Below are 12,174 nucleotides of genomic sequence, written 5' to 3' on the forward strand. Positions count from 1 at the left end.
CTTGAACTTGTCGGTACAGGAGACAATCTCCTTAACAGAACACCAATGTCTCAGGCACTAATGTCAACAATTAATAAATGAGACCTCATGAAAACGCAAAGCTTCTGTAAGCCAAAGGACACTGTCATTAGGACAAAATGACAGCCCACAGATTAGGAAAGGTCCTTCACTAACTCTACATCTGACAGGGGGGTGAATATCTAACTACATACAGGTTTCTTTTTCTTAATGGACCTTTCAGTCTGATCAGGACCGTTTCTAAACTATCCCACAGGCCACCTCCCTGAAAGTCCCCACTCTCAGCCCTAGGCCCTCCCTTGGCCTCCTTCCTTGGCCAGCCTACCAGGTGGGCGGGGTGGTCCTCCAGCCTGGCCCTCCTAGGCTCAGGAGACTGGCAGCGCTCAGGACACTGTCCCAGCCTCTAGACTCAGAGGCTCACTGGCTGGCTGCGCCCTCGGTCAGGTTCTGGAGCTCTTAGACTCCGCGATTTCTTGCTCTGGGAAAGGAGACCAAACTCATCGTCAGTGCGTGGAGCAGGACAGCGGGACCTAGGCCGGTCCTCAGCGGATATCTCTACAGGGTCGCTCTGGACAGCGCGCCCTTGCTGGTTTCCACTCCTCAGAAGCGACTTCTCACAATGGAGCAATTTCCTCGTAGAGACCGCAGTGGCGGGTGCCGACCCCATCTGGGCCCAGGGCGGGCTGTTGCTCCCGCTTCGGCTGCGCGGTCGGTGTCGTCGGGGATCCCGGTGTCCGCGACTTTCCTAAGGCCGCCTGGCCTTTTTCTGCGATCCACCGCAAGTGCGGGTCGTGCAGGATGCGTTCCGGGTCCTGGGCTGGATAGGGCGTTGGGGGCGGTGGGCTGCGGCTACCCGCGGACCCCGAAGTGCGCCCGTTGTCGCAACCATGGCGTGGTGTCAGCGCTCAAGGGCCACAAGCGCTTCTGCCGCTGGCGGGACTGCGCGTGTGCCAAGTGCACCCTGATCGCCGAGCGCCAGCGTGTCATGGCCGCGCAGGTGGCGCTGCGCAGGCAGCAGGCGCAGGAGGAGAGCGAGGCCCGTGGGCTGCACAGGCTCCTGTACCAGGGGCCATCGGGGCCCGGGGCTCCAGCCTCGGGGGGCAGCGGCAGGACCGAGAGTCCCCAGGTTTTGAGTAGCCCCATGACTGTAGCTGCTCTGGGAGCGGGTGCCTCTAGACACCCTGGGAGCCGGTCTGTCCCAGCTTTCGAGGTTTTCCAGCAAGATTTTGCTGAGAGAAAGCAGGGTGAGTCTTTTGGTTTGCTTTTCGCGTGAGAAAATGACTGTTCTGGAAGAATGTGTAGAAAGGAGCAGCAGCTCCCTTATAGTGGGCAGAAAGAGTTGTTTGAAAGAAGTGCTGAAGTTGAGGAATGCGGATCTGCCCTGTGGATGGCTAGGGTGGGAATAGTTAGGCTTTCACTAGAAGAGCTCATTCCTGTTGACAGTTGATAAAGATAATGAAAACAGTGAAGTATAGGTGATCACAGCCGCAGGCTGACCGGGAGAGGATGTAGGCACGGTCTGCTTTGACTTTTTCTGTGGCAAGAACTTACGCAGGCACTGAGAGAAAACTTTAGCGGGTGTGCTATCACTCACTCCAGTTGTAAAACCAGAGTGTTCTTGCACAGGAAACCAGCTGACTGTGGTTATTTGGCCATCTTTGGTTTTGGGACAGAGTTTTGTCACCAGTTAGCACATAAGAAGAAACCGAAATTGCTCACCTCTTTCTCTCCCTCCCCAACTCCATTTTAATTCTTTAAGCACAATTCCCGAAGGAGAGAAAAGCTGTAAGGACTAACATTTAGTTCTCATTGGAAATAGTTTGAGCCTTCTCTGTTGACTATGAAACCATTGGCGAGAGTGTCAGTTTGTAGCTGGAGAGAACGCAGCAGAGTGTGTTAGTATTTCCGTGTAGTTTCTGACCTCAAAGTCATGGCTAGTATCTCTTGTTTGTGTCTATAACTAAAATGACCCCAAATCAACTTTTCCTGGAATATCAATGTAATCGTGTTGGCCATGCATTTCGGCCATCCAGAGGACCGATGTTGAATGAGAATTTCCTTTAAATCATTTTGTTAAAATGCCAAACAGGTTGTATCACACGAAGTTATGCGATAACCGGCGGTAAGTTATTAATTAGAAACTTTGCTTGGTGGTCAAAACTGCAGATCTTAGCAAAACAGGTTGTAATTTTGAAAGAAGTCCATCTCTGCATTAAAAATTTGCATTCTCTTACGTCAAGTTTGGACACATGCTCTAGTTTATTTCAATAGATCAATGGACTTTAAGCCTTTCTCACGGAAGATCAAGACAGGTGAGAGACTGCAGCATTCTTTTAGTACATTGTTAACGAGATTTGACTGATGGTACGGATTTATGTAAACTTTTTGTACTAAGGGGTACAATTTGCAGGCCTATGATTGTATTAGATTATTTTGTGACAACGACTTGTGTATAAAAAAACAAGTCCATATTTTAGAGGCATCTTCATTGGCTTTCTAAATTGACTACCCCGTCTTAAAACAACATGAATACACTATTGTAAGATATTGTATATATCATTCATTCACAGACTTATTCATTCACTAGACAAAGACCTACAGTGATTCAGAGGGGAATAACATTTTCCTATGTAAAAGATGCTTATGTTCAAAGGAAGGAAAACTATCAGTATCCAAAATTAAAACAATGAATAAAAGAATCCCCAGAAGTAGAGAGGACAGGGATGAAGGGAATTATACCAAGTGTCTACCACAGTTTCCTCAGTACTGGAATCACAGTTGTAAGCCCCCAAGCGCAGCTTGAAACTAGTATTTCTTTAGAGATATTTGTCCTGGGAGTTCAATCTAGAAGTAATACATTATTTTTAGACAAAATGACAGAGATTTAATTTTGATATTTCCTATGTTTCAGGAGTAATACTCAGTGAGTTGCTGTAGAAGCAAGTGGAACAGAAGAGTAATAGAAATTGATTTCCATGTGGCAAATGCCATTCGACAAGTTTTTATATTACTTAAAGTTGAAAACACCAGTGTGCAGTCTTAAAATTGCCACAACTTTTTTCTTTTTTTAAAATTTTTTATTAGATGTATTTTTTACTTACATTTCAAACTTTTCTTTTATCAAGTATTTTATGTAGTGACAGCATTTTGACCCCTCTAGTGTTAAATTGGATATAATTTACATTTTAAATAAACTGTAAACTTTTATAGAGCATGTTTAGGACTATTTCTTAAAGATACAGGGAAACACCAGAAAACATTGCAGATCACCATTTAAATTAAGTGGAATATTCACAACTTGTTTTCCTTAGTTCTTTTTATATAGGATCATTGTGTGTGGGACAGAAGAACATCACTTAGACCAAAGCAAAATTTGAAAAATCTCTTAATTCCAAGACGGTGTGGCACATTGACACTTTGAGTAACAACAAACTCTCCTTTTTTGATCCTTAATTTCTAAGAGATTTAGGTACTAACTGTATAACTTTATATCCTGAAATGCATGAGAAACCTCCTCTGTACCCACACAGGCTAGCTCTGCATGATCTTTAAAATGTGACTTTCATGAAGATGGTTTTGGGTGAATCAAAATTGCTAATTATACTGTATAGACAGCATCACACACACACACACACACACACACACACACACACACACACACAGAGTGAATGAGTGAATTATTTCATCCATCATTGTCTTTAGGTGGACATAACTTTGTTGTGGCAAATTTTTATGACTGATTTATTTTGTTTTCTGCAGAACCAAAACAGAGTAACTGTGAGTCATGCCAGAGTAGACACGAAGAACCAGTCTCCAACACTCATCACCGTTCTCCGGGATCATCTAACGGTAATGTTACCATGGAGAAACAGGGCTTCATGTCATCTATTTCAGAACAGTCGGACAAATCGACCATCATCCTGTCTCCTTGCCCCACGGATCAGTCAGGAGGAGAAGACAGCCCCAGGTCCTTCTCTTCCTCTGACCTGGAATCAGGGAATGAAAGCGAGTGGGCCAGAGACTACACTGCTACCACAGCCAGCCTTTCCACGGTGACCTCAAGACCACGAGACCCTCTCGGAATTCTTACCAGGATTTTTCCAGGTTACAAGCGTAGCCGCTTAGAAGGCATCCTACAGTTCTGCAAGGGAGATGTAGTCCAAGCCATTGAACAGATCTTAAATGGGAAAGAACATAAGCCAGACTGCAGGGACCTAGCACATGCAGACTTGGAAAATGCAGCCTTTCAGAGGGCTTCAGATTTTAGTCTTGCTGGCATTGGCTTTGGGACTCTAAATAATAAATCAGCTCTCTCTCCTCTTGAAGCTGCGTCTGCTGCTTACGGAGGAGATTCATCTCTCTACAGTTTCAATCCTAGGCTAGCTTTCAGCCCACTGCGCCTGGCATATTCTTCTCCAGGAAGAGCACTGTCTGGTTTTATGTCGCCTTACCTAACGCCTGGACTCGTTCCAGCATTGCCTTTTCGGCCAACTTTGGATTATGCATTTCCAGGGATGATTAGGGAGCCGCCCCACCTTCCTAGCAAACATTTAGTAACTGGTGGTAGACTGTATTTCAGGCCCAATCAGGAGCACCTGTAACATATTCACTCTACCATTCTGTGGTGTTTCTGGAGCCATGCAACACATACACACACAGGCACGCACACACGCATGTACGCACACACCCTTATTAATGTACTTCAAAGAGCATAAGAATGACCTCTCAGTCTTAATTGCTATTTTTCTAAGCAGTGTAATATATTTTAGATTTTCTTTAGCATTTATTAAATCAAAAAGCATTTAATCATTATATATGCCTTGAATAAACTTATTTCAGGAAATACTATTATTTTAAACTAATGAATTTTCTCCCTAAATTATCACTTTTATTATAAAGTCATACATGCTTTTATTTTATTGTACAGTTGGGGTTATAGTTGTGAACATGTGTAAAAAGAAATTCGTATGGCAGAATATGAACCAGGAGTGGGAGATTGTGGTTATTATTCTAAAACAACTCTATCTTCCCCTCTTCCTTTTTCCCTCCCGTCTTTTCCTCCTCCACCACAGATGAGCCAGAAATTGTTCCAAGTATTTAAAAACATTTTATTTGCTGATAAATGACCAATAGTAAGCAATCCTAATAAATTTGAATATATTTTTTGGAATGTCCGTTTTTGTACTCTTTAGCTACTATTTGTAGAAAGGAAATATTTTTGAATGTTCTCTTTAAAGTTATTGTAAATGCACAAAGAACTTTAGGGTCATAAGAAGCAAGACCCTGCCCTCTTCTGGCCACTATCACAAACTGCAATTCAGTTCTGAGAAAACAAGTGGTTTTCTAACTGTTACAGACTAACACGTTTGTGAAGTAACCATTTTGGATCATGGTGTATTTATTTTCATGTTTTGAAATGTTTTCTCTTAAGGATAATTTTTGAGTAGCTTATGCTTTTATCTGGGGATACAGTCCTTATCATTTGTTTTAGATAACTTGTCACCCATTCTCAAAGGTAAGAAGAAATTATTCAACAACCAAGTTATCTGCTCAGATAAATATCTACTGATTCTATATAAAGTATATTTAATGTATTTAGTAGAGACAAAATTTCCAAAGGTCAGTAAAACTTGCTGCCTTTAAAAACTTAGTGGTGTTCTAGAGTCTTAAGGCATCCATTTCTTTCCCCACCTGGAGCATTTAAAATCATCCATCTAGCATTTCAATTCAGCCACTGGGAAGCCCCAGGAAAAAACGGCTCATGGAACACCTGTACAATGTTTTCCTCATGTGCCTTAAGTTTTAAACGGACAATGGCTTCACTGTATTGTGGAGAATAATGAAGACTCAGATGTGGTAGGAATTGGAGATATCTTTATCTGAGCAGCAAGAATCACTAGACATTTTTTAAAATTATTTTTACATATGTGTGTCCTTTCCACTAAGCTAATAAGTTTTCACAGTGTATTTTACCAAAAAAAAAAAAATCTAATGCATGACTGGAGAGTATCTCATGCTGATTTGGAATGTAACGTGTTTAACAATTTGCATAAATGTTAATGGAGCAGGATGGAGGAACAGTCTGTAAAATGTAGGTGGATACACTGCTCACCTTTTGTGTGCAAAACAAAATGGAGAAACCCTTCAGGCTCAGAGCCTGAATACTGTACGAAGTCTGGCAACCAATTGCTCTGCAGCCAACATATATTAAGATCAGACTGATTTTGGATGATGGCTCTTTCAACCAAATGATTCTACCAAGTGGCCCGTTAGTACACGACTGTGAGTAGTTTCCTGAGATTCTATGTCTCCTAAAATGTATTCAGATCAGGACACTTGGTGACCCTAGAGTTGTTTTTATTTTATGAATCTACTATCTACATTCTATTTTTGAGATACAGTAGATCCTGTTCAGGACGTCAAATGTACAGTATGATGTAAAGAGAGCTTTAGTAAATGGCAGAAATCTGGATGAAAAGTACAGCAATTCTAGCATTGCTGGATTCTTCATAAAATTAACATAACAATGTGAGCATATTGGCTGTGTGGTGATGGCCACCTTTAATCCCAGCATTCAGAAGGCAGAGGCAGATAAATCTCTAAGTTAAAGGCCAGCCTGGTCTACAAAATGAGCTCCAGAACAGCCATGGCTACATAGAGAAACTCTGTCTTAAAAACAAAACAAAACAAAACAAACAATAACAAAAACATGTGGACATATTATTTTAATTATCTAAATATTAAGTTAATTTTCATGATGCACTATATAGTCTAAACAATTCATACCACTCTTAAGACCTAAATAACTTTATAAAATAGGAAATTCTTCCAACTACCAGCTAGACATTGAGGAAACCGAAGCTCAGATCTGTATAATCAGTCCCAAGGGTAATAATAGTATGAGTTACCAGGAAGGCTTTCTTACTTTAGTAATTTGAGACTGTTAGATATGAGAAAGGATTATGCATGTTTCGTTGCAGCTTTGTGTGGTGTCTGATGCATAATATGTGGCAAATAGTACCTCATTATTTACTGATTAATAAAAGTATTAGATGAGAAATTGAGTCATTGCATTTCTTAGGCATGTACTTCATGTACTTTGTGTCATGCATCGAGCTAGGTGCAAAGCAGAGATGTGATTAAGAGACTAGACCCAGCCTCCTGTTTTTCATAGACTGCTTTTTCATGAGTACAAAGAACCATCAGCCAAACGGCTAAGGTTGGGACCCTTTGGCCATGTCAGTACATCAGTGAGTTCTTTATAATTATGATATTTATGCCTATAAGTTACTTGAGGCCTGAGCACCTAACCTCTCTAGTCAGCAGTTAGGAAGACAAAGACTGAACTGTCTTCTCCATGCGTTGTATGAGACATAGATATTGACAACTCTATGGAGAGAAAATGCAGAAGAGCAAAAGGAGTGGCCTTTTCACAGTTGATGCTCTCTGACTGCGCCATAATATTTCCATTGGAATTACTGTGTTGAAAATACCAGAGGCCTGCTTGATGGAGCTTTTTATGATCACCTCAGTATTGGGATGGAATCATTTACCGGCTATTCAGAAGCATGAGAATGATTTGTTAAATAAGTGAACGAACAAGTTTTAGTTCTAAGAAGCCCCCCAAAAATGTCTATAGACAATATTCATCAATTGAACATTGTTCATGAGAAATGGTTCTATGTGAAAACCTCCTAGAAGGATATGAAAAGAGAGGAGATAGAACACAGTGCGGTTTAAAAGGGATTCAGTGTGGAGGTTATTGTGAGACACACATGCTCAAGAAAAAGAGGACTCAGGAGTGAGAGCCCTGGAGACCAACATGGCAAGATTGTTTACCAAGTAAGTAGTAGTCAAATGTCTTCCTAGAAGGATTTCTTGCCTTACTGTTGAGACAGGCAAGTTACATACACTCTGGCCATCTGTTTCTTCTCAGGAAAATAACGTTAGTAATATCTAACCTGCAAGATTCGTGGAGATAAAAGGCAGCTTGAATAAATCGCACAGTACAGTAATGCTTATATCCTGGTATTAAGTAAACAACTCTCACTGTTACTGCTTTGTATTAAGATATTATCTTTGCCCCCTGGTGGCGGTTGCTCAACACAGAGCACTGTAACTGTGGTTAATCCACTTAGTGCATGTAGAACCAAAGGGCGCTTATTACTGGAGAATATCTAGGCTTAGTTCCAGGCTTCCTGTTTGGTTTTCATGCCACAGTGAGCCACACTTTCACAACATACTATTGTGTGTGTGCTTGGGATTCTTGTAAGGCCTTGAAGGAAGTGACCAGCACAACCAGAGCTCTGTTCAGACTCCCTTTCATTAGTTAAGATTCGGTTAGGAAGACAGAGCCCTTGTAACTGCCTGTGGAAATAAGGACTTTACAGAATATTGTCCCAACACAAAGGAGCATCTTGAAAATAAACATTTCATTGGAGGCACATCTGAGAATCACTAACCAATTTGGCTAAAGCACCAACCGTGTAGATGGACAAGTGGGAACTTTCAGAAGCTTTATAGCTTTCAAGTAAGAGAGATTGGGAAGGCTATGGGGAGCCAGGGACTGAGCAGCTGTGACTTCTCTGGTTCTTACATTGGCATCAGATGGAGGGTCAGTGAGGTCAGCAGTGGAAAGCAACACGGAGTCAGGAAAAAGGAAGGCACACTGGAAACACATTTGGGTGTCTGAATTCGATGATTCCTCTTTTACTTATATCTGACAAACTTCACCCACAATTCTATAGAATGTTGGGTCAGCTTTCACTCTGAATGTTATGAAAAGGGGGAATCTGGGAAATGTAGTTTCCTATAGCACAGTCTTGTAGTTCTTGCCAGCACAGTTTTTATAATCATTCATGTTTGCCTTGTTTCCTTCCAAGTAACAGATGTACATAAAATATCTTTCACCCAAAGCTGATAGAAGTGCTCCCTGGATGACAAAATATGCTGATCTTTCTCATTGACAGAAAGTATCTTATCCATCTTTGCCAGGTGCACATTTCTCTTTAACCTAGCCAAACCTGCATTTAAGTGTCCTATTAAATTAATCCTGAGATATATTTAGCAAATATTATTACCTTTTGGTTAGAGTAGGTATTGAAGACAAGAAAATTGCAGTATAAAGATGTTCCCCGATTACCATTGTTTTTATGTCTTTCGGGCTTCACGACAGTGCCTGTGTGGTAGGCATCCAGTGGCAGCTGCGGTATTTTGAATTTTCATCTTTTGCCAGACTAGTGATATGCTAATTTCTTTAGATGCTGGGTGGTGACAGATATCTGTGGCTCCCAAATCTGCTTCAAATGCTCTATTCTAAACAACCAATACTCCACAGTTTCGCTAAGCTATTATGTTTTGTATATTAGGTGTCAAATTTATATTTTCTACATATAGTGGGTTTATTGTGATATATTTTCATTAAAAGTCAAGGAACATCAATATACACATATGCATGTGCAAACATGGATGGGCACACAAACATACAGACATACATACCAAGGATGTACACACACGCACACCCACACAGCCTGCACCATTTCTCTGAAGTAAGGAAGAGATAACCAGTACTATTTGCTCCAGTTTGGACTGTAACTGGTCATGAGTCATAGATTATATCTATAACTTCCCTTATCTTTTCATTGTTTCCAGCAGGTACCTTAGTTAACCATGGTTGTTTACTATGGTGAGTGACTAAAATTCTCATTTCTGAAGAGTATAGTATTAACAGTCTCATTTCCATAGATTTTTGCAGTTCTTCATTAACTTTTGTTAACAAATATTGGAAGAAGAGCAGCTCTCTAAAGGAGCTTGTTCATGTGGTTTTGCTGTTGTTTGAAATGACCAATGGTAGTCTTCAGTTCCAAAAATAAATGTACTTTCTTATGGCACAATTTCTTCATTAGGTAATAAGACCTATAAACCAACATAAGTAAGTAAGTTTCAAGAAAAAGAAACGAAACCCATTTGGAGCAGTTTGAAAATATCATTCTTTTTTTTTTTTTTTTTTGGTTCTTTTTTTCGGAGCTGGGGACCGAACCCAGGTAAGCGCTCTACCACTGAGCTAAATCCCCAGCCCCGAAAATATCATTCTTGTATCATGGTTCTCAGCTCTTGAGTTGAGGAAAAACATCTCCGTGTATTTACATTGATTTAGAGCCTATCTTATCCACAGAAAAATAGTATTCCAGCCCTAACATGCTCTCACCAGCTGGAGCCATAATAGAGCTTTCCAAAGGCCATTTCATAATTTTACTAGACCAGCTGTTTCTGGATGAGGGGGACAGGATGGTTCAGTGAGATCCATGGGCATAAGCTCAATATTTGATATAAGTTTCTTTGTCACACATATTCTATAATGTTGTAGAGAATACCATGAGTGTGAGCTTAGCAGAAATATCAAAGGAAGGAAATACAAAAAAGCAAAACCATACTAGACAGTTTGTTTGTTTGTTGTTTGGTTTGGTTTGGTTTTTCCCCATCGAGAACAAAGAGCTGTTCCTTCAGTGATGAAAATGGTCCAATGCAATCAACCTGCCACCAGGTGGCTGGCTGATTTCCTTGGGAAATGATGCCATGTCTGGAGTTTTGTGTGGATGTCTGCTCTTAGCCAAACTGGCCCTGGTGAATGAAAGTTTATGTTGCTCATACAGCATAAGCTCCATCTCTGCTTGCATGAACTTTCTCCTCTTGCCCCAAATAATAGGTTATGCTGTACAGGTTATTAAAATGTTACTTTTCAAAGGTTACTCTTGGCTGAGCTCTATTTAGGACAGCACATACGTACATTTGTGTTATTTGGAGAAATCTTCCTACATGGCTTTTTTATCTAGATCTAATCACTTTCTGGTCCAAGGTCCTTATTATCCAACCAAACTGCTGTCCACTATTCAGGACTCATTCCAGATATATGTCATTATCAATCTCTCCTCTCAGTATCAGCACTGTGAAGATTAATCTTACCACAATGCATCAAGGTCATTCCTACAGCGCAGTTGAAAGCTCCAGGTTGACTCCTTTTGTCTTTGAACAAAGATCAAATAGTCCTCCCTTACTTTGCTGTCATGGAAAACACACAAAAGAGAGGAAGCAATGGGAGGAGTGGGGACCATGAAAATTTTATTCAGTGTTTATACAGTTTAACTGATAGACTATACTAAGAATTAAGATGACAATGTCAGGGTGAACATCTTTCTCAAGGGTGGCAGTAGAAGTGAGTGATGAATGACCACTGTTATATCAGATGCTAAGCAAAAAAGTGAATCAATCATGTTATATACCCCAATCATTGCCCCCAACCAGGAAGAAGTCTTATTCATTGGAAAGTGCAAAATCAAAGTCAATTTTGCATCTAAGAACAATAATATAGTCCAGGGATAAATAAGTATCATGCAACTGAACTTATTAATATAAGTGTTCACATTAAGAAAATGTTATCTATAGGTTTATTTGGACATAGTGTACATGATACATTTTCTTTATAAGCAAGGGCTGACACTATTTGCCTGAGTGGTACCAGTATCAGAGAATGAAATCTATTCTAAAAATATCCCATTGGAAGAGCCTTCCTTTACATAGTGAGGAGGTGTGTCCCTGTATGTTCATTTGCTAATTCTATACCTGCAGAGAACTAAGTGCTGCCAGGATTCTCATATTGTCATTTCCATTGCCCATCCCTGGGCTTTCTATTTTATAAATATTCGTCCTTCTTCACCTCCCTAAAGGCAATCTTGAAGTAAGTCAGAGGTTGCCCTGCTACTGATTAGTTGTAGTAAATACGTGATGGTCATTAGGTGGGCAGAGAGTAACCCTGTAAATAAATTATCTTTATTATAAATATTACAGTGAATTAAATGGGTGGCTATCTTTATTTACCTTATGCTAACTCCCAGTGTTTATTTAAAACTTCACCCCAACAGCTGAACGTTCAAATGATTTACTTTCTATGCTAATCTGTCATCTCCCAGACCCACCCCATGATACCTGCATATTATTACTGACTTGGCCCTTTGGACACTTTCTCCATAGCTCCAATTCCTCTAGTTTGCTGCTGTTCTGAATCTCTTTCTCCCACATCTTTCCTATGGTTGGTAGTTGTCCAGGTCTATTGGCTGTTCTTCCAAGCCACTGGGTGATCAGCATTTATTGACAAGGCAG

General features: G+C 40.6%; 1 protein-coding gene across 1 annotated transcript; it reads left to right on the forward strand.

Moving 5' to 3' along the window:
- Nucleotides 1-524: 524 nt before the first annotated feature.
- Dmrta1 (DMRT-like family A1) lies at nt 525-7,073 on the forward strand. The gene is given in 2 exon segments (NM_001107945.1): nt 525-1,262; nt 3,778-7,073. Coding segments are annotated over 2 exon segments (1,467 nt in total). The 5' UTR covers nt 525-637; the 3' UTR covers nt 4,620-7,073.
- The last annotated feature ends 5,101 nt before the right edge of the window (nt 7,074-12,174 follow it).

The sequence above is a fragment of the Rattus norvegicus genome, chromosome 5, assembly GCF_021556685.1.
Source record: "Rattus norvegicus strain SHRSP/BbbUtx chromosome 5, alternate assembly SHRSP_T2T, whole genome shotgun sequence".
Classification (NCBI taxonomy): Eukaryota; Metazoa; Chordata; class Mammalia; order Rodentia; family Muridae; genus Rattus; species Rattus norvegicus.